The 25,825-nt window shown below is 62.2% G+C and overlaps 7 protein-coding genes across 7 annotated transcripts; 4 read left to right on the top strand and 3 right to left on the bottom strand.

The window, feature by feature from the left end:
- Positions 1 to 416: 416 nt before the first annotated feature.
- D7B24_006824 (uncharacterized protein) lies at positions 417 to 2,885 on the top strand (the record flags this gene model as incomplete). The annotated part of the gene is made up of 4 exons (XM_028640945.1): positions 417 to 455; positions 563 to 712; positions 781 to 794; positions 848 to 2,885. 4 exons carry the CDS (start codon positions 417 to 419, stop codon positions 2,883 to 2,885), a joined length of 2,241 nt encoding a protein of 746 aa, XP_028494967.1.
- Positions 2,886 to 3,540: 655 nt separating this feature from the next.
- Positions 3,541 to 4,060, bottom strand: D7B24_006825 (uncharacterized protein; the record flags this gene model as incomplete). Its single annotated transcript, XM_028640946.1, has 5 exons — positions 3,541 to 3,596; positions 3,660 to 3,767; positions 3,829 to 3,881; positions 3,973 to 3,979; positions 4,033 to 4,060. 5 exons carry the CDS (start codon positions 4,058 to 4,060, stop codon positions 3,541 to 3,543), a joined length of 252 nt encoding a protein of 83 aa, XP_028494968.1.
- Positions 4,061 to 4,548: 488 nt separating this feature from the next.
- ALG12 (dolichyl-P-Man:Man(7)GlcNAc(2)-PP-dolichol alpha-1,6-mannosyltransferase) lies at positions 4,549 to 6,326 on the top strand (the record flags this gene model as incomplete). Its single annotated transcript, XM_028640947.1, has 3 exons — positions 4,549 to 4,561; positions 4,610 to 5,059; positions 5,119 to 6,326. The coding sequence occupies 3 exons, from the start codon at positions 4,549 to 4,551 to the stop codon at positions 6,324 to 6,326; spliced, it is 1,671 nt and encodes a 556-aa protein (XP_028494969.1).
- Positions 6,327 to 7,151: 825 nt separating this feature from the next.
- On the bottom strand, positions 7,152 to 15,046 carry CYR1 (cysteinyl-tRNA synthetase; the record flags this gene model as incomplete). The annotated part of the gene is made up of 4 exons (XM_028640948.1): positions 7,152 to 7,352; positions 7,437 to 12,980; positions 13,555 to 14,497; positions 14,850 to 15,046. 4 exons carry the CDS (start codon positions 15,044 to 15,046, stop codon positions 7,152 to 7,154), a joined length of 6,885 nt encoding a protein of 2,294 aa, XP_028494970.1.
- Positions 15,047 to 18,732: 3,686 nt separating this feature from the next.
- Positions 18,733 to 20,743, top strand: D7B24_006828 (uncharacterized protein; the record flags this gene model as incomplete). Its single annotated transcript, XM_028640949.1, has 4 exons — positions 18,733 to 18,963; positions 19,071 to 19,741; positions 19,817 to 20,155; positions 20,230 to 20,743. 4 exons carry the CDS (start codon positions 18,733 to 18,735, stop codon positions 20,741 to 20,743), a joined length of 1,755 nt encoding a protein of 584 aa, XP_028494971.1.
- A 363-nt stretch (positions 20,744 to 21,106) lies between these two features.
- Positions 21,107 to 22,990, bottom strand: D7B24_006829 (uncharacterized protein; the record flags this gene model as incomplete). Its single annotated transcript, XM_028640950.1, has 1 exon — positions 21,107 to 22,990. One exon carries the CDS (start codon positions 22,988 to 22,990, stop codon positions 21,107 to 21,109), a length of 1,884 nt encoding a protein of 627 aa, XP_028494972.1.
- A 758-nt stretch (positions 22,991 to 23,748) lies between these two features.
- D7B24_006830 (uncharacterized protein) lies at positions 23,749 to 25,143 on the top strand (the record flags this gene model as incomplete). The annotated part of the gene is made up of 3 exons (XM_028640951.1): positions 23,749 to 23,787; positions 23,841 to 23,900; positions 23,953 to 25,143. 3 exons carry the CDS (start codon positions 23,749 to 23,751, stop codon positions 25,141 to 25,143), a joined length of 1,290 nt encoding a protein of 429 aa, XP_028494973.1.
- Between the last annotated feature and the right edge of the window lie 682 nt (positions 25,144 to 25,825).

The following is a 25,825-nucleotide window of genomic DNA, read 5'->3' on the forward strand; positions in this document are numbered from 1 at the left end:
ACGCCGCCCCGCTCGACGACGCGATTCGCCTGGCTGTCGACCCATTGGATCTCCCGTCGTCGCCTCGCCACCATCGCGCACTCATTCACGTTCTGTACTCGACGCTCGACGCTCGGCGCCAGCCATTGTCGTCGCACACAGCAACTCCAGCTGTTAGATAGAGACTATACGAGCACGGGTCATTATTTCGCATACGTCCGAGCATCAACATCCAGCAAGCGTACCGCAGCCGTCCTCCCATCCTCTGCCCAACCGTACATCAACCCAGACCGCGGCATAGATCTCAGCAACGCCACACCAATTTCCGACATTGGCCATTTCGTGTTGTCCGAGAATATTTTCAGATCGCATTCGAGGCATCGTTTAATACAAAGAGGCCACCGAGTGCTTTTGTGCCCTCATTACAAATCGCCACCATGGCAGGATTCCTTAATAAGCTGAAGAGCGCGGGAACAGTACGTTGCGAGGATGCAGACTTGCGCGCCACGTCGCCGGATCAGCTTCCCTTGTGGTAGCCACCGGTATATTCAAGTACTTTTGCTGACGCGGAATTTTCACACAGGGGACCACGAGTCCCGCGGGCAAAGATGCTGCAGCCAAGAAGAAAGAAGCTCTCGAGCCGCCCCCAGAAATCACGCCTCTGGAGAAGATGCTTCAAAATGCTGGCCCTCTGCGAGACGACGGCACCGACCGCTTCTTTGGTCTCGAGAACGTGAGTCTTGCCCCCCCATTCGCCCTTGCCTCTTCGGCGAGACACCAATAGCTAATCGCTTCTTCTAGTTCGGCAACACATGGTAAGCCTTTTACCGCTTTCCATCATTTTTCTGGTCTCCGCTAACTGAACAAGTTACTGCAACTCGATTGTGCAAGCACTATTTTACCAGGATGTTTTCAGGCAAAACGTCGTCAACTACCCGCCCTACTCCCCATCCGAAACACCCAATGGCGACGGCACGCGGCCCAAGGTACAAGTGAGCATCCGACCGCCGATGAAGAAGGAAGAACCGGTCAACCCAGCAGCGAAGCAAAAGGTGAGTGCGTCCGAGGCCATGCGCCGGCGACAGGCTGCCAACCTGCCGCCCGTTCCTGGCCAACCTGGTCTGCGGCCTGAGGACCGGCCGGATGCACCCGAGTATAAGAAGAAGCAAGCCATGATCAAGGGCCCCGTCGTCGAGCTGAACCAAGAAAACGCCGACCCATATGGCATGTCCGAATGTACATTCACCGGCCTGAAAGACATTTTTGGCGCCTTGATGCAGAGCGAAGACCGCGTCGGCGTTCTGAGCCCCCAGAGATTCCTCGAGATCTTCAAGCGCGACAACGAAATGTTCCGAAACTCAATGCACCAGGACGCACACGAATTTTACGGCCTAGTCCTGAACGATGTGATCGCGAATGTGGAGCAGAACGCTAGGAGGATCCAGGAGAGAGAAGATGCGAACGCTAGCGCCGGTCTGGCGCAATCCGTGGAGAACGCGCTCGGTGCGGGAGTCTCTAGCCTAGTGCCCCAGGTGAACGGTGGTGCCAGGTCTCCGGGCACCGGATGGGTGCACGACATTTTTGAGGGCGTCCTTACCTCCGAGACGAAGTGCTTGACTTGCGAGACAGCATCTCAAAGAGATGAAACCTTCCTCGACTTGTCGATCGATCTGGAGGAACACTCCTCCGTCACTTCGTGTCTTCGCAAGTTCTCGGCAGAGGAGATGCTTTGCGAAAGGAACAAGTTTCACTGCGATCACTGCGGAGGCCTTCAGGAGGCAGAGAAGCGTATGAAGATCAAGCGACTGCCGAAGGTCCTCGCACTGCACCTGAAGAGGTTCAAGTACACGGAGGACTACAGTCGGCTGCAGAAACTCTTCCACCGCGTGGTGTACCCTTACCACCTGCGCATGTTCAACACCACGGACGACGCGGAGGATCCCGATAGGCTGTACGAGCTCTACGCGGTTGTTGTTCACATTGGAGGTAACGCCTACCACGGACACTACGTGTCGGTGATCAAGACGCAAGATCGAGGCTGGCTTCTATTCGACGATGAAATGGTGGAGCCGGTCGACAAACACTTTGTGCGCAACTTCTTCGGCGACAAGCCCGGCACGGCGTGCGCCTACGTCTTGTTCTACCAGGAAACCACGTTTGAGAAGGTACAGGCCGAGATGGAGGCCGAGGGACTGGAGGAGGTGAAGATTGCCAACGAAACGGCGAACCTCGCATCGGAGAATGGCCAGGGCAACGGCAACGTCATCCCTCTGACAAAGCAGAGCACGCAGCCGCTGAGCCCCAGCCTTGAGAGGGACACAAGCAACAGTCTCGCGCACGCTCAGACGGCGCCGGGCATGGTCGAGGCGCCACCACGAGAATCGTTGACGGACAACCCCCTGCCCAAGACGCCCAACCCGTTGACGACGGTTCCATCTTTCCCCGCGGCGCCCCGCGTGGAAACTCGAGGATCGACCAAGGAGGACAAGAAGCGCGAGAAGAGGGAACACGAAGCGGCGGAGAAAGTGCGCAAGCAGGCCGAAAAGGACAAGCGCAAGGCGGACGAGAAGCACTCGAAGGAGATGCAGCAGCGCAGGCGAGAGCAGAGCATCAGGGAAAACGAAGAGATGCGCAGGGCGGTGGAGGAGAGCCGCAAGATGGCAGAAGAAGAAGAGAAGAAGAACAACAAGGACGCGGGGGCGAGCCCCGGGGGGATCCTGAGTCGCGCCAACCGCGGCAGCAAGTCGATGACGAAGAAGAGCTTCAGCTTCCTCAACAAGGACAGATCCGACACGGGGGAGAACGGCGCGAACGGTGACGGGTCGTCGAGCCCGGCGGAGAGCAAGCTCAAGGACCGATTCAGCTTCAACCTCGGCCGCAGGAAGAGCAGCAACCTGCTGTCGTGAGGGCGTGTGTGGGGTGTTTTATGCAGGTGTATTCAGTGGTCCAATTTCGATTCTCAGTCATGTCCATATGGGAGGGTTGTATAGTTTTCAGTTGTCTGAAGCGGTTGACATTGGGAAGGGCTGTCCGACTACGGCGTGCGTCGAGCGGCCGTGGCGGCACGCCGCAGGGTTTATTGCTAGAGATTGGCGGGTCGCCAAACCTGGTACCTACCTAATTCATGGATGGGGGCAAAATTAAAAAGAAGGCACATGCACGCATGGCGTCATGGCATCGGAGAGCTTTTGTTATCGGATTGCATGTGTCTCGGTTGTGTACATGGTGGATGTTGTACATGGTGCCCACTGTCAAACCAGATTCAACAAAACTGGCTTGGGTTCGCTGGAATAGCACGGCAACCGTTTGTCCTTTGTATTTGCTCTCGCGTGAAGCTCGCCATGTCGCTTCGGCCGTCATACCTCGAGCCCGCGCCTGCGGCTCGTTTCGTTTCCCTCAAGCCGTGAACGCCATGTCTCTTTTGTCAGGGCATGCATGTGTGTGTGTGTATGTGTGGCCATGAACGCGTACCCGCCTCCTCAAGCTGTCGCTTTTTGCCCTCATGCCGTCACCTCCATATTTTGGTTCGTGAAATCCCTCCCCCACGGGTAGAAAGATGGCTTATCCGAGGACGAGCTCGTACAGGATGACAATCGTGTTGATGCCTATCAGGGGTACTGTGAAGGTCGCACGTCAGCATCTTCGTTCCTTGTCTGCACCAAATGGGGAACCGGCCGTACTTCTCATGAGGGTCCTGACGCTGGCGATGAGGTTGATGATCTTGGCCTTGACGCTGGCGTCGGCGCCCTGGCCGAAGGCTGGGTCGTAGGAGGCGGGGGAGAGGTTGACTAGTGAACGGTCTGGTGAGCCTTGGGGAGAACATGGGACACGAGATGAGGAAGGGCGTACTGCGGGCGAGGAAGCGGTCTTCGGAGAGGATCGCTACGGCGTTGATGAGGAGGCTGCGAGGATCGGGTTGTGTTTAGCTGGCGTCACTTTGGTCTGCGAGCGCGGGGGCCCTCAGGGGGGGGGCGGGGGGGGGATTCGATTTACATGGCGACTGCGGTGGGGTTAGCTTGGTTACGGTCGGAGGTGGAAGGGGGAGGGCCGTACTGTAGAGGAAGTTGCCGATGAGATACATGACGACGGTTGGTGCTGCATGCAGTGAGGGAGGGGGGTGGGTGTTGAGGTTGATCTGTCGAGTGAAGGGCGATGCGGCGATGCGATGGGAGCCTGGCGACGGCGGCCGTGGTGTTTAGTCGTGTCCTTGTCCTGTGTTGCGTCGAGTGCTGTGCTGGGTGAGCTGTGACGAGACGGATAAGGAAGGCGGTGACCGGCGGATGGATCATCTTGCAGGCCGACGTTGATGGGGACAGCCACCAGAGCCCCTGACGACAGCCCTTCAGGTACGTACCTCACTGAGTGCCTCACTGAGATAGCCACTTCGAGGCAGGTACCTGGATACACTTGGCCTCTGCCTTGTACCCAAACACCAGACTGTATGTACGACAGCCTCGTCAGAGTCACTTACTTTATCATCAATGAGGCTGTGAGTAATGACCTGGTTTTGTTCTCCCATGCCAGAGATGTCATAGCTGTCACACTTCCTTCCGTCACCCTTACTTCAAGATGAAGCCCCTCGGTATGTTGCCTCACCACCAAAGAAGGCGGCCATCACTAACATCACCAGATGTCCTTCTAGCCTCTCTCATCCCAGCCACCATTCTCTTCCATCTCCTTGCAGCTCCCTACACCAAGGTCGAGGAGTCCTTCACCATTCAGGCAACCCATGACATCCTCGTCTACGGCACGCCGACCCGCAACATCAACGCTCGCTTCCATGCCGTCTACGACCACTTCACGTTCCCGGGCGCCGTTCCACGGTCCTTTGTCGGACCGGTCATGCTAGCAGGCATCAGCCAGCCCATCGTCGCCATCTTTGGCTTCCAGCATGCTCAGATGATCGTTCGTGGCGTGCTGGGCATGTGCAACGCCGCCGCCCTGCTCTACTATGCGCATTCCGTCAAGAGAGGACTCGGCCAGAGCGCGGCGCGCTGGTGGACCGTCATGACCGTCAGCCAGTTTCACATCATGTTCTATGCCTCGAGGACGCTGCCCAACATGTTTGCCTTTGGCCTCAGTACGTCTGGTGCCGCCTGGCCGACTCGACATTGGCCTCTTTGACTGACCAAAACACAGCCACCGTCTCGTCGGCCCTGCTCCTGCCACACCCCGACCAGGCTCGAAAGGCGTCGCGCATCCGCATTTCCATCTCTCTTCTCGTCTTTGCCGCCGTCATCTTCCGCTCCGAAGTCGCCCTCCTCCTGTGCACCACGGCAGCGACCCTGCTCGCGACGCGCCAGACGACCCTCGGCGCCCTCCTCCCCGGCTTCATCGTGTCGTCGCTCGCGGCCCTCGTCCTCTCGGCGCCCCTCGACTCGTACTTCTGGCAGACGCCCCTGTGGCCCGAACTCTGGGCCTTTGCCTTCAACGTCCTCCGCGGCGGCGCCTCCGACTGGGGCACCTCTCCCTGGCACTACTACTTCACCTCGGCCCTGCCGCGCCTCCTCCTCAACCCGACGGCCCCCTTCCTCATCGCCTCGGCCGCCCTCCACCCGGCCACGGCGCGCACAGCCCGCCTCCTCGTCGCCCCGAGCCTCGCCTTTGTCGCCATCTACTCCCTGCAGCCCCACAAGGAGGCCCGCTTCATCTTCTACGCCGTCCCGCCCCTCACCGCCGCCGCCGCCCAGGCCGCCGCCCTGACGACGGCCCGCGCCGCCAAGTCGCCGCTCGCCCGCCTCGCCACGGCCGCCACGACCGTCGCCGTCTTGGCTTCCGCCGCCGCCGCCGCCGCCCTCCTCGCCCTCTCCTCCCTCAACTACCCCGGCGGCGAGGCCCTGTCCCACGTCGCCCGCATCGCCGCCCTGGCCCCCGCCACACCCCCGGCCCCCGCCGCCGCCGTTCACGTCGACGTCCTCTCGTGCATGACGGGCGTGACCCTCTTCGGCCAGAACCCCACCGGCCGCCCTGTCCTCCTCGCGCCCGACGACGCCGGGCTGCGCTTCGACAAGACGGAGGACGCGGCGCGGCTGAAGAGGCCCGGCTTCTGGCTCGGCTTCGACTACCTCCTCGTCGAGGACCCTGCCGTCGTGGCCGGCGGCCGGTGGGAGACGCTCGGCGTCGTCGAGGGGTTCGCCGGCGTCGAGGTGCTCAGGCCGGGGGGCCGCGATGTCGAGGCGGCTGCTGCCCCTGGTCCTGGTCCCGTCGTCGGCAGGGGCCGCGTCGTGGCTGCGGTGCGGGAGGCCGTCAGGGCCGTGACGGGCGGGTGGTGGGTTGGGCCGCGGATGGAGCCGAGAGTGTACATTCTCAAGAGGGACAAGGTTGGTGCTGTGGTTGTAGGGACGTAGTCTGGCGCAGCCGTGCGCGGTGGCCCGTCTTGGAGATACGACGCCGACATGGGTCGTCGTGTTCCAGTGGCAAGAGATGGTTCACTCGACAAGGCGAATATGGAGCAACGTCCAGTCAGATGGATCATCGTGTATTGTCGCCGTCGTGCCATACGACCAATCTGCGCCCATGGTCTTCAAGGCCTACTACCGACTTGAATGACAGCGGCCTACGTGTGTATGCATCCCGGCAGCACGCGAACGACGCAAGTGATAAAAAAAAGCACAGCGTTAGACCTCCCTGCTACCGGCTGCCTGCCTCCGTGTCCATCATCCCCATATACCCCCATCTCCGCGACGTGTGTAGTGCGCGGGAAGAAGACCGAAAGAAACCCCCAAAGCGATCCCATTCCTCATGATCCAAAATTGGATCCGTCGATCACTCCGCAGCCATCATCAGACAGGTCCCGTCCAGTCATCGACTCGAAACCCACCGACCATCATCCAAACCGTCGGCTAGCACAACAACACCAGAAAATAGTATGTATATATATAGATATAATTGGTAACGCAGTGGTCGGCGCCGGGTATCGCCCCCCCCCTCCCTTTCCCTCCCCGTCAAGCCCCGTACCTCCATGGCGCCGTGCTGAAGCGAATGCTGAATGTCGAATGCCGCAAAAGTCGTTAAGTATCCGGTACGTTAGCGTGTGTGTGTGTGTGTGTGTGTGTGTGTGGGTTTGCTGTGTGTTTTGTGTGGCCGCCGTGCTTTCCTGCGCCGCCGCCTCCTACACGATGTTGTGTCCCTTGAGCAACGCCGTGCTCCTGAAGCAACGCCGCGCGCCTTAGTTACTCCTGCTCCGTGTCGCTGCCCTCCTCGTCCGAGAGGCTCTGGAGCTCGCCGAACCGCGCCTTGTAGCGCTGCAGCTCGGCCATCTGCGCGGCGACCTGGGCGAGCACGTCGGTGATGGGCGCGCGCAGCTCGTTGAGCTGCCCGATGGGCGCCCTGCCGTTGGCCATGTGCCGGAGCGCCAGCGTCGTGGTGCACGTCTGTCGGTCGTCGGTCAGTACCACGGTTCACAGCCACTACGCAACAAACACACGTCGACACGACGTGCCAGGGAGGGCACTCACCTCGACCCTGCTCACTTGGTGCTCCATAAAGTTGAGCAGGAACCGCTCCGTCACCTCGCCGCCGCGCTGCTTCATGCGCTCGAGCAGCTCCGTCTCGGGCGCCTGCAACGCGCGGCCGCTCTCGTTCTCCAGCGTGCTGCACAGCATCTCGAGCCGCAGGCTGACGCGCCAGAGGCCCCAGATGAGGTCCGGATCAAAGGCGAGCTCGCTGCCGGGCTGCATGGTCGCCGGCTTCTCGACCTCGATGCCGCGGTCGTGCTGCTGGTGCTGCTCGGCGCGGCCGATGAGCGCGTGCGGGTACAGCGAGTAGACGACCTCGGGGTTCTCGAGGCCCTTGAGCTTGCGCTCGCCCATCTCCTTGACTTCGAAGCCCTGCGAGCTCAGGGACCGCAGGTCGCGCCGGATCGCCGCCGCGAGGCTCTGGTCGTCGTCAAAGGCGTCGTCCGACCCCGTCGACCCGTTGCGGTCCGTGTCCTGCGACGTCTCCAGGCACCGCTGCACCTCCGAGATGAAGTCGGACGACACGGTGATCTGGCCGCCGTCGGCCACGGCCGAGATGCGCGACGCCTTGTTGACCATGGGGCCGAAGTAGTCCATGCGCCTAGTCACCGGATCCATCTCGTTGACCGCCTCGCCAAAGTGTATGCCCATGCGCACCGACAGGCCCTTGAAGATGAGCGCGTTGTCCTTGTCGAAGAGCGGCTGGCAGGACACCGAGTTGAGCACCTCGGGCGGCCAGTTGACCTCGAGCAGCGAGATCTGCACGGCGAAGCACCACAGCAGCGCCGACGTCGCCGTGGGGAAGGACACCATGAACGCGTCGCCTTCCGTCTTGACCTCGTAGCCGCCGATGCGCCGCAGCTGGCGCCGCATGACCTCGTTGTGCAGCTTGATCGCCGACCGCATGGCCGAGGGATACATCTCCCAGAGCGTCGTCGAGTTCTTGATGTCGGTGAAGACGATGGAGATCTGGCCCGTGGGCGCGGGGATCTCGGCCTCGAGTCGCTGGAGCGTCGAGTCGAGCACGTCGCCGGCCTTGGTCTTCTTGCCGCGGCGCGGCAGGCTCTGCAGGTCTTCGGGCACGCCGGACGGGTACAGCGACATGCTCTGGCCGCGGTGCAGCCTCGAGCGCTCCATCCGCCTCTTGAGGTCCGAGACGCTGAGCAGCATGATCATGATCTTGCTGGCCGAGCCGTAGGCGGTGGCCAGGTCGCGGAGCTTCTGCGACGCCCGCATGAGGTCGCCGCGCTCGGACCGGACGACATCGACGATGAGGCCCGGCGACATGTACTCCCAGAGCTCGCGCGTCGCGAGGAGGATGATGTCGTCCGACTCGCGGATCGTCACGTTGCTGACGTAGGGGGCGGCCTGCACCGAGGGCATGAGGCCGACGTAGCCGAAGGCGCGCGAGACCTCGAGCAGGTCGTTGAGCTTGCCGTTGCGCGACACCCAGCCGCCCGCCTCCCGGATGCGCTGGCGTTCCGTCGGCTCGGCGGGGTCGTGCTTGCGCGTCAGGATCTTGTGCGAGCCGTCGGTCTGGATGAGCATGGCCTGCGCGTCGCCGACGTTGGCGACGAACAGTTCGGTGCCCTGCAGGTACACGACCGTCGCGACGCCGCCCGAGTTGAGATCCTCCTTGCTCAGCACCACGGGCTGCGCGGCCACCTTAGGCCCCGGTCCGGTGGTGACGGGCCTGTCCTCGCTGTGCTGGGTCGCCACGGTGACGAGGTCCTTGTTCAGCGAGAGGAAGGCCCGCCGGAGCGCGTCGGCGGGCGTCTCCTGCAGGCGCGGCTTGAGCTGCTTGAGCTCGTGCGCAAAGATGTGGCCAAAGTTCTCGTGAAGGTACTTGGCAATCTTGGACCCGCCCGTGGTCAGCGCTTGCCCGTCGAACAGACCGAGCAGCGTCTCCGTGTCGGACGAGTTGAAGCGCGGCACGACGAGATCGACGGTCGACAGGTGCTCGTTCTTGCCGAGCGTGTCGGCCATGCCGTACGGCAGGTGGCCGGCGAGGGAGCCGGACGTGCGCACACGGCGGTCGTCGCTCTGGTCGGGAATCGTGGGCTGCGTCAGCGTGACGTCCATCAGACCGAGCACGCGCAGGTTCTGCAGCCTATTGAAATCTGCGAGCTGCTCGCGGCTGGCGGCGCCCGGCCCGACGACCGTCTGCTTGATCTCGAGGCGCTTGTTGCCCGACAGGTTGAGGTACCGCAGCTTGGGGTTCAGGTTCCAGTTCCAGTCGTAGGGCACGTTGGCAATGTTGTACTTGAGCGAGTTGTTGCCGCAGTCCAGCACCGTGAGTTTCTTAGCCCGCGATATGTCGGCCGGCAGATTGGTGAACTTGTTGCCGTTGATGTGCAGCACCTGCAGGAGGCTGCTGTCCTCGAGGTCGTCCGCCGGCAGCGTCGTCAGCTCGTTGCCGGACAGGTACAGCTCGACGAGCTGCGGCCACGCCTTAATGGACCGCTGCGGCATGTCGCCAATGTCGTTGTAGGAGAGGTTGAGCACGCGCAGCTCGTTGAGCATGGTGATCTGGTCAAACGCCTCGTCGTCGAGCTGGTTGTCGGCCAGATACAGGTTGCGCAGGGAGCCCGCGAACGTGCTCTGGAGCCGGGCCGAGAGCCCCGAGTCTTTCCTCGTGCCGACGACGGGCGGCGGCGGCGGGACGGTGCCCTGCGAGGTCGATCGGGACATGACCGACGTCTTCCTGCCGCCCTTGCCGTAGATGGACACGACGGAGCTCTTGCGGTCCGGGCCGGGCGGCACGGGCGAGGGGCCGACGCTGAGCAGCGTCGTCGAGGACGCGCCGCCGCTGGGCCGCCTCGACGAGTCCGAGTCGTCGGACCCCGACGCCTGGGCGAGCATGCCCGGCGCCGCCGCGCCCTTGCCGTTGAGGGCGCCCTGCGGCTGCTCCTCGCCGCCGAGGCGCGGCTGGCGCGACGCCGGCTTGGGAAAGTTGTCCAGGACGTTGGACGAGGCATTCAGCGTCTCGAGCTTGTTGGCCCACCACAGCTCCATCGGCAGCTTCTTCATGTTGTTGCCGCGGACGTCGAGCATGCGCAGCTCGGTCAGGCACCCGATGGTCGCCGGCAGCTCGCCGACCGAGTTGTTGGCGATGCTGAAGATCTCCAGCTTGCTCAGGTTTCCAATGTGCGCCGGCAGGGAGACAAAGTAGTTCCTGTCGAGGACGAGGCGTTCGAGGTTGAGCATGTGGTGGAAGGACTCGTCGATGCTCGCGAGCTGGCAGTTGGACAGGTTGAGCATCTTGAGGGTCAGCGCGGGCGCGACAATCTCAAAGGTGGCGATGGGGTTCGAGTTGAGTTTCAGACTCCGAATCCGCTCAAACGTGCCCGTAAACTTGGAGATGGAGTTGTGGTCGGCCGAGAGGATCTCGAGACGCGGCAGGTCGGCAATGACGGCAATGCTCGTGATGGCGTTGTACTTGATGTCGAGCTCGCGCAGCATGAACAGGCGGCTGAAGGTCGGCGGCAGCGCGTTGTTCAGTCTGTTGTTGGTGATGACGAACTTCTCGAGACTGCGCATGTTGGCGATGTCGTCGGGCAGGCTGCCGATCGAGTTGAAGCTGAGATCGAGCTCGACCAGGCTGTCGAGCGTGCACAAGAACTGGGGAAAGGTGTCGAGAAAGTTGGAGGAGATGTTGAGGTTGCGGAGCGACTGGTAGGCGCCAAAGTACGACGGCAGGTACTTGAGGCGGTTGTTGGCGAGGTTGAACTTGAGGATGCCCGTGAGGTTGTGAAGCTCGGCATGGTCGAGGTGCTCGAGGCGGTTGTTCGACACGTCGAGATAGGTGAGCTTGCTCGCCTTGCCCAGGCTCGGCGGCAGCTTCCGCGCCTCGTTGTTGTTGAACTTGATGTCGCGGAGGTTCTGGCACGACTGGATAAAGTCGCGCGGGAGGTCGAGAGAGAGGTTGCGCGAGAGGTTGAGGGAGATGATCTCGGCGGCCTTGGAGTAGAGGTTGATGGGAATGGTCACGAGGTTCCGCGCCGACAGGTCGACGTGGTTGTATTTCGCCATGCGTCCCAAGCCCAGATCGTTGGACAGCGAGTGGAAGTCGCTGTCCTTCTGGGAGAGGAACATGAAGCGGCAGAGGTAGCTGTTGTCCTCCCGTCCGACGTCTTCTATGCGGTCTTTGTCTTCGTAACCGACCTGCTGCAGCAAACGCTTCTGCATGAGGATGGGCCGTTCGGCGGGCGCGAGGACACGGACCAGGCCGTGTTTGTTCAGCGTGATCTGGAAGTTGTCCGGGCCCTCCTGCGCATACGACTTTTTGATAATCTGCGATATGACGTCGGCGACGGCGGCGTCCAGGGGCATGGACAGGGTCGAAAAGGTATTGTCCGTCTTGAAGATGCGAATGCAGTAGGGCGCCATCTTCTCGTCGGCGCGCGGCGGGCTGCCGATGTCGTCGACGTCGGGCTGCTGGTCCGTGTTGTCCTCCGTGTTGCGACGGACAGCCCAGCTGTCGGGCGCGTTCCACGAGCCGTTGGCGTTGGGCGCGGTCGAGGGGTTCGCCGCCGTGGCGTTGGCGGCTGCTATCGTGACGGGGGCGGTCGCGGTTGCGGCGGCGTCGGACGTGGGCGGTTTGACGAGGTCGTGCGCCGAGGCGGTGCCGGTGGCCGGGTTCTCGACGCGTTCGGGATCGACTATGTTGGTGATAAAGGTGTGGTCCATGGGGGTCAGGGGGGGAGGTTTCGTCAGAATGCCTTCCATGTCGTTCAGGTTCGTGTCGAGATGGAAGACGGTGCCAGCGCGGCCGCCCTCTCGGCGATCGGTGGGCCCGATCATGTCTTCCTCGACGCCGCGCATGACACGACCCTTTTTGGCAAAGGGGAACTTGTTGTTGAAGGTCGCCGCGCGCGGCTGCGGCGGCCGGCCATCTTGGGGTGCGCCGAACTGGTCGGTCGCGGGTGGCCAGTTGGGCGGGAAGGTAGCCGCAGCCTGCTGCTCGCCGGCGCCCCGCGCGACGTCGGCACGCGAGGCCTTGGAGGCGAGAGAGCGCGACGAGTCGTTCGTCGGCGTCGAGCGCAGGCGCGCCGTGGCGTCCTCCTTGTCCTTGTCCTTGTGCCGCCGGAAGCGACCGAGTATGCCCTTTTTCGTGCTGCTGTGGTTGTTGCTGTTGCTGTTGTTCGGCGACGTCTGGCCGTCGGGGGTCGATCCCGCCCTAGGGTTGAAGTAGCCCGTGTTGCTCATGCCGCTCGGGGTCGGGCTGTGGGCGCGCGACGACGCGCTGGCGCCGTAGAAGACGGTGGCGGCGGATCCGCCTCGTTCCCGCACGTTCTGCACGTGCAGGCTGGCCTGCGAATCTTCCCTGCTGGCCATGGGCCTCAAGGCGCGGCCATCGTCGATGCTTCGGTTGTGCCGGTGGTGATGCGAGGTGCCCTTGGTGGTGGAATGGCCGGAGCGGTTGGAGGAGGATGTCTTTGGTGGGCCCTGTGCGCTGTTCGGGTCCTCGCTGTTGATGTAGCGTTCGCGATCGGGGCCGGACAGGATTTCTCGAACGGGCGCTTCGCCGTATCTGGCGATGTCCTGTTTTGGGGGGGAAGAGGTGGGCGTTAGCACGAGTAGGCAACGGTCGGCGGCTATGATGAGGCACGACTGATTCAATCCAAAGGAAGGGGGGGAGTATCCAAAGGGGAGAGGATGAGGCACGACTGATTCAGTCCAAAAGTCCAAAGGGGGGAGGAGGAGGGGCTTCAACAGGACCGGGGTGGGTGCGGCTGCTTGGCCAAGAGCGGAGGCTGGTCCACGTTGGGGAGGAGCTTAAGAGTCAAGTCGTCGTCAAAGGAGGGTGCAGGGGTTGGAGAAATGCGGAGCAGCTATGGGCCTTGGGAGCGAATGGATGGAATGGGTAGCGGTCTTGGGTAGCAGCTTTTGGTGGCAGCTCGTGGATGGGCTTTGGGCAGCTCGTGGATGGGCTTTGGGGAACAGCTAGATGGATGGGCAAGGTTTTGGTAGCAAGGCTCTGGTAACAAGGCTTCGGTAGCAAGGCTTCGGTAGCAAGGCTTCGCTTTGAGTAGCAGCCTTGGGTGGCAGCCTTGGGTATGGAAATGTCGGGGGGCACAACGGCGAAGCTGGGCAGAAAGAGCACGTCAAGACTTACATCCGAGTTTTGGTAGAGGAAAGGAACAACCTCAGGCGCCGGCACCGGTGTCCTCGGTCGCGACGAGGCAGGCGAGGCGTCGCGCGTGTGGTCCGTCGCGTTGGAGTAGTTGCGTTCCCTCGTGGGGCGGCTGTGGCTGTAGGACCGCGATCGATCTTTCCCCGTGGCCGTGCCCGTACCTGTGCCTGTGCCTGCGCCTGTGAGGGACGACTGCAGGCTCGTCTCCGAGCCGTCGCGGCCGGGAAACTGCTCGCCGAAGAAGCCCTGCAGCTTCTGCATGCCGCCGCGGCGGACGCCGCTGTTGCGCGACCCCGTGCTGCTCGACGTGGCGATGCTCGCCAGCGAGGGCCGCCTGTCGTCGTTGTCAAAGGGCGCCATGTCGTGCTGCGCGTCGTGCGGCGGGAAGGACGGCACGGGGCGTATGGGGGCCGGTTGTCGGAAGACGGGCGACAGGGGCGACGCGAGGGCGGACGAGAGGTTGTCGCTCGAGTCGTTGTAGAAGCTCGTCGGGATCGGGCCGTCCTGGGGCGTCAGAGGGCCGCCGCCGCCGCCTCCTGCGAAAGGCGACATGCCGTCATCGTCGCCGCCGCTCGTCATCCAGGGCGCGACCTGGGCCATGGACGATGGGTGGCCCGACGGCGGGCTGTGTTGGATCTGGGGGAGGCGGTTGCCGGACGAGTCGAGCACGGCGAGGTCGCGGCGGTAGTCGCGCAGGTCGCTGATGCGGCGGGAGTTTCGTCGGGACGCGCTGGGCGCATGTGAAGACGAAGAGGAAGGCGTCGTCGAGATGGCCATGGGCGCGGCAGCACTTCGCGCGGCGGCAGGCGAGCCGGCGGGCGTGGCATTCGGTGCGGTGGACGCAGCAGCAGGCGGCGTCGAGCTCGAGATCGGCGTCATGATGGAGGAGGAGGAGGGAGCAGGGCCAGGCTGCTTGCTGGAGAGCCTAAAAGAAGCGCGGACGCAGGTTGCCGTCAGTTTGCAGGTCTTCGTGGCGCCGTTCCGTGGGCCGCCATGCTTTTTTCCCTTTCCCCTTTGCCTCCCATTTGCATTTCCATCCCCACGCCCCCCCCCCCCCCCCCCCCCCCTCCTGCCTCCTGCACTCCCTTGCTCTGGCGGCCGAGGGATCAGAGACAACGGCGGGCGGCGAATGTCTCACACGGCACGCACAAGCACCAACGAGGCACACAGGCACCAGCGAGGCACACCATGGCGATGAGGAGCGAGATGGAGGGAGACAGAGGGAGAGAGAGAGAGAGAGAAAGAGAGAGAGAGGGCTTCGGACAGGAGAAACTCACCTGGGTATGGTGGACATGCGACGATGGCTTCGCTCGTCGGCCTCGCGTCGAGCGGCGGCGGCGGCAGACACAGAGGCGGCAGCGGCGGCGGAGGGCGATGACGAGGAGACGGGTGTTACGGTGACGCCCGAGTGGGCGCTGTCGGCGCTGCTGCTCGTTGCGGAGCGAAAGCGGTCGCCGACCTCATGCCGGGTCATTGTGTGTGGGCCGTCGTGGCAGCGCGGAGGGCCATGCCATTCGGACGCGGAATTGCGTTGCTTGCTGCTTGCGTGCTCTGGTTGGCTTTGCTGTGTTCTTTTCTGTTCTGTTCTGTTGTGCTCTGCGCTGCTATGCTCTGCGCTGCGCTGCGCTGCTTCACTGTGCTCCTGACGAGCTTCGAGGTGTCAAGGGTTCGAGCGTGTACGCGTCCTGATGGACCACCGGGCAGGAGGAGGGGGCGCGCGAGGGGCGACCAGGACGGAGAGGAGGCAGCGGGCTGGCGGGGATCGAGGATCGAGTATCGATGATCGGGGGTCGTGGATCGGGTGAGGCGGGATGGCGGGATGGCGGGATGGCAAGGGCGCGCCGTGTCGAGTCGTCGTCGCTGATGGATAGAGGATCAGCAGGAGCGTGAAGTGACGAAAGAAAAGTCGATGATGGCGGCGATGTTGGATGGGTCGTGGTGTGTGTGTGTGGTGGTTCAGGTGTGTGGCCAAGACGTGTGGCCAGAACGGGTAAACTCTCGTGTCGGCGGCTCTGCTTTGGGTGGTCGTAGTGGTGGTGGTGGTGGTGGTAGTCGTACTGTCTGACTGGTCGTCGTCAATGTCTTCGTCTCATTTCATTGCTCCGAACGCGACTGGACCTACTTTGCTCCCCACACAGCGTCACGAAATGCGATGAAGCAGTGAGGTATGGCGCCCGACACACAAGGCCGAGGCAGAGATGTGGTGAGCAGGCGAAGCAATGGCGCAACGGGCAGGCTGACGAGGACGATTGCGCACCAGATGGATTGGAGGAGCTGAACAGCCAACACCACACACACACACACACACACACACACACACACACACACACACACATCCACTACACCATGGCCTTTCAGCTAAGCTACCGGTCCGGACAGGTTTCGGCCGCAGGGTGGAGAGTGGGAGGCCCGACCAGGGTCAGGTCCTTTTGGGCGAAGCCTGGTGAAGCGAACAAGGTGAGGCGGAGCTGGGGGTTGGGGCGCCCGTTGGCGCTGGCGCTGGCGCTGGTGCTGGCGCTGGATGCTCGGCGGGAGGAGGGCACATCCTCTGCTAGCGGGGTCCAGGAGGACCCTGTTGTGTGCATTGGGTCGTCGATACCTCCCTCCCAAGGTACCTTACCTAGGTACGATTGAGACGCTTTGTGCGTGCTCTGTCACTGTGCTCTGTCCATCGTGGTCGTTGTTGTGCAGAGCTCGCGCGCACGGCGCACGCGGGGACCCCGGCCATGCTGGTGATGTGCGGCAACTGGGACAAGCCCTGAAGGCCTGCGGGGCCGTCCTGAGGCCCTAGCTACCTACTCAGGTACCTACCTCTAGGCACCTGTCTGGGTGCCGTGCCTTACAGTAGAGGTACTTGTAGGCACCTCACGCAGGGTGACAGCAAGCGGCACTCCATCATCCAAATAAACCCCTACCCTACCTTCCTCTCTCCACTGAATGCACTGAATCTCTATCGAGTACATAATGGATGACATATGTGACATATGTAGGGATTGTGGTATTTTCTTTTGTCAGTTTTAACCCGATAGAACGTATCGTATCACGTTTCAAAATAAGCTCATGTTTTTCGAGGCGCCAGGTGGTCTGGTCATCAGCATCTGCACCTTGTCGAGAGCCACATCGCAAGCGCGGATCTAGGGGGCCTCGGAGCGAGAAGCGCTACGGGCCCAACACGGGTTAGCGACGGCACCATCGAGCGGGGATCACTGGGGCTCGAACGGGCCTGCTGGGTGGGTACCTCGGGATGCTGTTCAGAACTGGAGCAGCTCACTGAACCTCTTCGTCCACTGTGCTCTCCCTCTACTGTGCTCTCCCTCTACTGTGGTCTTCCTCTACTGTGCCGCCTCAGGGTTCTGTTGACCAGTTCGCGGATACACTCGTCCAAAATGGACAAAAACCATGGCCGCTCTACCAACCATGCTCACAAAAACACAGAACCGCGACAGCCGCGCCCTCATTGCTCATTGCCTGTGCTGCGGCCGCCGTGCATGGGGCCTCTCTTGTCTTGCGTGGGCCAGCTCGTCCGCAGCGCCCTGGTACGCCCTGTGCTCCTGTCATGTCCTACCTGGGTACCTAGGCACCCTGCCCTACACACCACAGCCCACAGCCCACAGCCCACAGACCACAGTCAGTCCACAACCACATGCAGTTCGCCCACAGCGCCGCGGCGGACAACGGCCACACCAGACAGGAGCTCAGACCCCCTTCGTCCCATCTTCTGCGACCGCCAGTCCGACACGCGCCCGGTGACAGCCCCATACCGCTGACAGCCCGCTGACAGCCCCATACGGCGACGGCAGCCCGGGACGGAGGCGGGCTGGGCGAGTCCGGGCCTTCATGAAACCAGGTGCTTTCCCCCCCCTGCCAACCTAGGTCCTGTCAGCTTGGGCACATACCTAGGCAAGGTACAGACGGCATCGTCTTCTGGTGGCTGGTCCTGCCATGTCGGTGATGGCGCGTTCGGCGTGCATAGAGAAAGCCGACAAAGGAAGCCGACACGGATCGCCGCCATCGTACCATTTGGTCGTCATCAACTTTCTTTTTTTTTTTTTTTTTTTTTTTTTGGGTTGCTGAGTGCTGCGTGCTGAGATGTGACAGGGACGTGTCTTGTTTGCCGTGCGTACCTAGCGCGGTGCAACTGCAAAGTGAGTTCCTTGCTACGGTCAGATGGGTAGATAAGGCTGAATGAGACATGTCTGACGCTCATGGGATGACAAGTCATCATTGACTGACGGGAGACATGCTGCCAAAATAGCGCGGAGGGACGACACGATTCAAGACAGCAGCATCTGGTGCCGGCCATGTCGTTTGCCTTGGTTTGTGACCTGGCAATGGACAGGCTCTATGTTATAGTACCTAGTACCTACCTGACCATAGGTACTATCGAGCTTGAGGTAAGGTACCTAAGTAAGGTACCTAGATAATAGGCAGGTAGGTAGGAGACTGGTAGCCTCACCAGGCACAGGCACAGCGGCCCGGCCTTTTACCCGATTCGGCCGGCTCCTTTCGTCGCTTCCTCGCCGCGTCAAGATCGTCAGCATCAACCTCCGCCCGCCAACATGGCTATTCCCCTTGTCGTACTGCCGACTGTCCTTCCCACGGTGCTCTCCCACTGCGCTCACACATGACTCCGGCTTCTCCCTCTCATGCTCGGCCTTTTCCCTCTTGTGGTGAGCCATGTCGTCTCTCTGCCCCCTCACAACGTCATCCACACAGGCAGACAGTCTAACCCCCGCCTCGGCCAGAACACCTCCCCCTCGGAGAAACCAACGAAGAACCGGGCCCGGACAGACTCCAGCACGGCTCCAGAAAACCCGCCGACGAACTAGATGGATCCTAGCCCGCTCTGATCCAAAAGCTCGTTCGTCATTCCTGCAACCGACCGCGGGGCCCCGCCTCATTGGTCCTCACTTTCGCAGAAATACTCGGAGAAACGGGCCCTCCTGCACAAAACCACGTACCATCGCCGCTGGCCGTCCGCCGCACGGCACGGGCTCAATCGGGCAATCGGGCAATCGGGCAATGTGACTATTTCAATGTCCTCTTGACTGAACGAACGCCGTCGAGTTCCGTCTGTCGCTTCACTTCCAATCCACCCCCCCGCCCACTCGCCTCGCCTCTCGTCGTCCCTCCTCTCGCCGCCCCCTCTCCTCGATCATCATGGCAGCAGCTCCGAACGGCGTCGTGCGCCAGAACGGCCACGCGAGGCAGCACCGCGCCTGGTGGAAGGAGAGCGCCGTCTACCAGATCTACCCGGCCAGCTTCCAGGACTCGACCGGCTCCGGCGTCGGTGATCTCAAGGGCATCACCTCGCGGGTCGACTACATGAAGGCGCTGGGCGTCGACATTGTCTGGCTGTCTCCCATCTTTGAGAGCCCGCAGATCGACATGGTACGGCCGCCGCCGCCTCGTGCCCTTTCCCTTCTCACACGCTGCCTCACGCGCTCCTCTCACACACCCTCCCCTCTGACAAGACACCCAACGCTAACGACGACCAGGGCTACGACATCAGCGACTACCGCAAGATTGACCCCCCCTACGGCACCATCGAGGACGTCGACGCCCTCAAGGACGCCCTCCACGCGCGCGGCATGAAGCTCGTCCTCGACCTCGTCGTCAACCACACGAGCGACCAGCACGAGTGGTTCAAGCAGTCGCGCTCCTCCAAGGACAGCCCCTACCGCGACTGGTACATCTGGCGCCCCGCCCGCTACGACGCCGACGGCACCCGCCACCCGCCCAACAACTGGGACGCCCACTTCCAGGGCAGCGCCTGGGAGTGGGACGAGCACACGCAGGAGTACTACCTGCACCTCTTCTGCACCGAGCAGCCCGACCTCAACTGGGAGAACCCGGCCGTGCGCGACGCCGTCCACGCCATCATGCGCTTCTGGCTCGACCGCGGCGCCGACGGCTTCCGCCTCGACGTCATAAACTTTATCAGCAAGGACCAGGCCTTCCCCGACTCGGACCGCACCGTCCTCCGCGGCGCCGAGCACTACGCCGCCGGGCCCCGCCTGCACGAGTACCTCGCCGAGCTCGGCGCCATCCTCCGCGAGTACGACGCCTTTAGCGTCGGCGAGATGCCCTGCGTCACCGACACGAACGAGGTCATCAAGAGCGTCAGGGCCGACCGCGGCGAGCTCAGCATGATCTTCCACTTTGAGTTGTAAGTCCGGGGGGCGCACGCGCTGTGTGGCGCGACGGAGAAAAGAGAAAAGAAGACCTCGACTGACCAGCACAGTGTCGACCTCGACCACGGCGACCAGGGCAAGTTCTCGCCGCGCGCGTGGCCGCTCGCCGACTTCCGCGCCGTCGCCGACAAGTGGCAGCGCTTCATGTACGTCAACGACGGGTGGAACGCCCTCTACCTCGAGAACCACGACCAGCCGCGCGCCGTCAGCCGCTTCGCCAGCGACGCGCCCGCCCACCGCGCCGACGCCGCCAAGATGATCGCCATGGTGCAGGCGCTGCAGGGTGGCACGCCCTTTGTCTACCAGGGGCAGGAGCTCGGCATGCACAATATCCCCAAGGAGTGGGGGATGGAAGAGTACAAGGACGTCGACTGCCTGAACCACTGGAAGTGCGCATCTCTCCCCTCTCCTGACTCCGTGCCCCCCCCCCCCCCCCCCCCCAATGCTGACGGACGTGCTCCAGCCTCTACAAGGACTCGCCCGACGAGAAGCGCAAGGCCGCCCTCCGCGTCGAGTACCAGAAGAAGTCGCGCGACAACGCCCGCACCCCGATGCAGTGGACCGCCGGCCCCCACGCCGGCTTCACGACCCCCGACGCGACGCCCTGGATGCGCGTGCACCCCAACCACACCGTCATCAACGCCGACGCCCAGGTCCACGACCCGGCCTCCGTCTTTGCCTGCTGGCGCACGGTGCTCGACACCCGCAAGACGCACAAGGACGTCTTTGTGTACGGCGACTTTGCGCTCGTCGACGACGACCACGACAAGATTTTCGCCTACGCGCGGACCGCCGACGACGGCGCGACGGCCGTCGTCGCGGCCAACTTCTCCGCCGACGAGGTCGTCTGGGAGGGCTTCAAGGGCAGGACCGTCGCCGCGGTGCTCGTCACGAACAAGGGGCGGACCGTCGACGCGTTGGCCGGCGATGCCGTCACGCTGGCGCCGTATGAGGGTGTTGCTGTCCTGCTGGGCTGAGGGGCCTGGGTGCTGCTGCTGCTGCGGCGTCGGAAGCGCAAGGGAAGGGAAGAGCGAGGCTAGACTTATGACTGCATGAAAATGGGTAACAAGGGATGTATAGACGGAGGGTTCATTCCCAAGACGAGTTTCCTTCAACGCCGAGACGCATGGCTGTCGCGTGACTCTGACCACGACGAGAAGTGCACATGGAAACATCAGTTCGTTCGCTGCCGGATCACATCATGCCACCCGAGCCGCTCGTCGTTATTTCAGCCATTGCTGGCTCTCGCATCATGTACTACCGACTGGACATGGTATGGTACTGTCTCCTCTCGTGGTCCCGTCCTAGTATACAGCCGAGGAAGGCCCCTCCTCCCCTCCTCACGTAAAGACATTGTCATCGCTGTCGTCGTCTGCTTCGCCCATGTCGACCACGACATCCCCAATCTCCTCGTGCAGCAGGTCGCCGATCAGTACGCTCTCCTCGAGCACGGCGCGCGCCTCGTCGGCCCCGACGGCCAGGTCCTCCATGATGAGCCGCGACGCGAGCTCGGGCACGAGCACGGTGGACACGAAGACGGCGCTGCCGCGCGCGGCGACGAGCTCGTCCTCGACGGCGCGGCGGCGCAGCGCCGACGCGAACCGGCTGATGAGGTGCTCCGACATGACGCGCAGGCCGCGCGGGCCGTAGTAGCCCGGCGCCAGGCTGCGCTCCGTCGTGCGCAGCGTGCGCTCGCGGCCGTCGGAGACCTTGTCGGCGAGGACCGACCTGTAGTGCGAGGCGTCGCCGTGGACGATGCGCTGGAGAGCCCCGTCGTGCGCGGCGAACCGCGACGGCAGCGCCTCCCAGTCGATGTCCGGGTAGCCCTTTTCGAGCCAGGTGGCCCTGGCCGTCTTGGCGTTGTGGAGGCGGCAGAACTTGATCTGCTGGTTGATGCTGAGCGGCCGGCCTTTGGCGAAGGCGCGCAGCAGTTCCTCGTCGACGGCCAAATCACACATGGGGCACTTGGCCGAGGTTGCCCTGGTGGGCCTGACATGGCTGTCCTCCTCCTGATCTTCTTCGTCGTTGTCGTCATCGTCATCGCTCGCCAGGCTCAGGGTGCCCGGCGACGTGGCTTCATAGGGACCTTCGTGCGAGTCGTCGAGGCCCATGCCGGGGAGGCTCGCCGGTAACCTGAACGTGCTTCCGGCGACGAAGACCTTGGGTTCTTGGAGGGCTTCTGCCTTTTTCGCCTTTTTTCGTCGACCTGATAGCCGAATAGCAGGCTTGCCCTGCGGGGGCACATAGGGTACGGACAAGTCATTCTGGCGAGGGGCAGGAACCGATTTGCCTGGGAGTAGTTCGGGCTTCTTATATGTTGGGCGTTTCGGGAACGCGTCCAGAGGTAGTGGCACACACTTTTTGTAGCCGGTTTTACTTACCGGCTTGTGATCTGGACTTGTGGGTAGCGAGTCGGGTTCTTTGAATCTTGAGCTCCTCCTTTTCGGGATCCTCTCAGAGTCCTCACCTGATGGGCTCATGGGTAGAGCATCAGGGGCTCTATACGATGTCTTTCTGCGAGTTCCATTCCGTGACGAAGATGGGGCAGCGTCGGGGCTCGCTCCCGGCGTTGTTGACTTCGTGCCAAGACCTGTTTCCTTCTTGGTCCCTCGTTCGCCGTATTTCCTCTGACTGGCTTTGACCTTGGTCTGGTGGAAGACATCCTCAAGATGGCGCCCGCCAGTCCCCTGTTCGCGCGGCGAAGACGCCCTCCGCTTGGCGCTTCGTTCGGCGAGAACGTCGGCATCGTCTGACAAGTCTGCATGGTCTCGCTTGCGGCTGGCTGCGCTCTTGGACTTGAGATTGGCGTCCCTACTGCGCAATGGTCCCTGTCTAGACTCGTCTCGGCCGCCGCCGGCGGTGGTTCGTCCTCGGTCTCCGTGGAACTTGGTTCGTTTGATGTCGCCCCGCGCCGCCGGGCCATCGTCACTGTCAGAGTCGAATCCACTGTGATTCCAGTCTTGTGATGCGCCGGCGCTCCTTCCCCGCCTCGCCTCAGCTTCAGGGCTCGCGTCGCGCTTCGGGCTCCTATCCCCTGCTGCTGACATGGTGTCTGAACTCTCATCACACGAAGAGCTTAGAGGAGCGGCGTAGATGTCTTCCGGTGTCTCGATGGGCTCCGGCTTCCGCTCTGGGGCTCTCTCGACCTTCTTTCCGTTGACCTGGCTCAGGAGGGGTTTGACCCCCCTGGCCGTCAGCCCCGGTGCCCTGCGTTGAAAGTGCATGCCTGGGCTGTTTTTGTGGTTCATGACATGATGGTGTGTGCGACGAGGACCCAGACAACCAGCGATGCAGCCGTGATGGGACAAACAAGCCAGTACGAGTAAGGTATCCGGTACCCTTGAGTACCTTACCCTAGACAGGGTGGCGAAGTCTCGCTGACGGCGTAACCGCGAGGCGTGTGCAGACGCTTTCACAGGAAGAAACCAAATACAAGATGGAACCGAGTCGAAAGAGCAGTGGCTCGCGGTAGCTTCAATGGCGTTTGATGAGACGTGATGAGGTCGAAGACGACGTTGGTCGCGTGAAGCGGAGGTTCTTGCCAAGCCTAGTGCGAACCCTCATGTGAGACGCGTTGCACTCCACCACAGTAGCAACCCACCGTGCCGATTGAGGTGCATGTAGGCAGATGCATACACTGTGCATTAGCGCAATGACGCCTCTCGTCCCTCGCCTAGGTACCCACCTAGGCACCCACCTAGGCACCCCTGGGCAGGGGAGCTTGGGCGGCGCCAACCCCTGAAGCCCTGCGGCGCCCTGAAGCCGTGCGCCGCCCTGAAGCCCTGCGGCTCTGCGAATCTACACCAGCCAGCCTCGGAGGCTTGCATCTGCCAAACAACGTCCCATCTTTCCGCTACCTACCTTCACCCAAGGTAGGTACTACATGCAAACAGCATCGTCATCACCTTCCTTTTCTCCCTCGATGGCATAAATCATTGCAGCCGAAGCACAAACATCCCCTCTGGCTCCAGAAACCCACGCAATGGCGCTCAATCGCAAATACGCCAACCTGCCCGACCTGGTTCGCTCGTTCCCAGCCTTGGGGTATCCATCACAGGAGCTGACAGGCCTCAGGACTCGGCACCTGACATTTACGAAACACCAGACCTCACCGACGACATTTCGACTGCGCCTGTATGCTTCTGCCTGCGTCATGTGCCGCTGTTCCAGTGACTGACCCACACAGACCACCACAGGACCCTCGCAATCCGATGACGAGTTCGACGACGATGACGACGCCCCTGGCATTTCCCGCTCTCGGCTACGCATAGACGAGGCAAGGTCCCGTTTCCTGCCATCCAGCGTTGACGCCTCGGCAGCCGACTTCTCCGACCGCGTCGACGGCAAGCGCAAGTCCTACAAAACGACGACGCGGCGGCAGCGAATCCTGGAGGATGGCACGACCGAGATTGGGGACCTAAGCGATGAAGACGACGAGGAGCACCTCGACCGGAAGATCGCGAGGCTTCAGCGGGAAATCGCCGAAGCCAAAGAAGAGTTTGGCAGGAAAAAGGCCGCCGCCGCTACACAGCCAGCCATCGCCGCCAGCGACGCGCAGGAACAGAAGCTGGCCTCCCTGAGCCAGGTCATTGACGAGATCTCCCGGAGCATCGAACCGCATGCCGGCGTCGCGCCCTCGCAAAGGCCGCTGCCGCAGGCAGGCACCGAGGTGCAGCCAGAGGGCCTGCCCGCCACGGGGACCGCTTCCTACACGATCACATACGCGCCGACCTACGAGCAGAGCCACGCGCTGGCCAAGGCGGCCGACTTTGACAGACGCCTCGTCCTCCTCGAGAAAGGCATCGGCATCGGCTCGGCCGCCCTGCCGGAAGCCGACACCAACGGTCTGCCGCGCGCCATCCTGCCGACCCTCGACGCGCTGCAGAGGCAGATTGTCACGCTGTCCCAGGCGTCGACGTCGAACCTCGACGCCATTACGCGGCGCGTCCGCACCCTGACGCAGGAGGCCCACCAGCTCGAAAAGGCGCGGCAGGGCGCCAAGGCCGCGCGGGAATCCCTCGGCGGTGGCAGCCCTTCCTCCGCCGAAGACGCCGAGGACTCGGAGCAGACGGCCAAGATCAACGCCCTCTACGGCACGCTGCCTACCATTGAAAGCCTGGCGCCCCTGCTGCCGCCGCTCCTCGACCGGTTGCGGTCCTTGCGCGCCGTGCACGCGGACGCCGCGTCCGCGAGCGAGTTTCTCGAGCGCATCGAGAAGCAGCAGGCCGACATGACGGCCGACATGAAGCAGTGGCGGGAGGGTCTGGACAAGGTCGAAGAGGCCGTCCGCGAGGGCGGCGCCACGATGAGCGGGAACATGAAGGTCATCGAGGGGTGGGTGAAGGACCTCGAGGGGCGCGTGGCGAAGCTGCCGTGATGTGCTAGCTGTGAAGATACCCTTGCCTGAAGCATCTACGCATGCGTCTGTCTATGTTTGTTCGTCCGTCCAGGTGAATCAGTGCACTTGAGGCCTGCTTTTTATAAAGTATGAGCCTGTGCTTGTTGGTTGCAGATTTGTTGAGCAGCTACGAAAGCGTTCTGTGTTGGGACTGAGGCAGTCGCATTTCGCATGGGGTACTTGTCGACGGCCTACTCACCCCATCTGGTAGTAGTTTGGCGTCATTGAGCTCATCAGCACTCTCATCCCATGTCACAGTCCCTTCACCGTCAAGCCATGTAGTGTGACAACATGCATAGACTCGGTGTTGAAACATAGTCGAATTAATCTAATGTCATGGAGGTTTGAGAAGTGGAGGCGAAAGTGAGAATCGTGAGCCAGATTTTGTTCGCCCGTCGAGATGCTTTCGATACCTACCTAGATACCGGAAACTTCATTGAGTTTCCGAGCAGGGTCGACAGTGATTAGTATTCATCTTGTGTTCATGTCGCGATACCTCATAAGCTACTAGCAATTTCAACAGCATGGATTCCAATACAATATAAACAAACGTTCCGTACCAGTCATGTCTCTGTGATTCGCATGGTGCAAGCTGCTTGAATACACCTAGCCTGCGCCCCGAGTGAGCGTGTCCAGTGGAGCGCCTCCGTCGTTGCTGTGA

This window comes from Verticillium nonalfalfae (genome assembly GCF_003724135.2).
Source record: "Verticillium nonalfalfae strain VnAa140/NRRL 66861 chromosome Unknown scaffold_50, whole genome shotgun sequence".
NCBI lineage: Eukaryota > Fungi > Ascomycota > Sordariomycetes > Glomerellales > Plectosphaerellaceae > Verticillium > Verticillium nonalfalfae.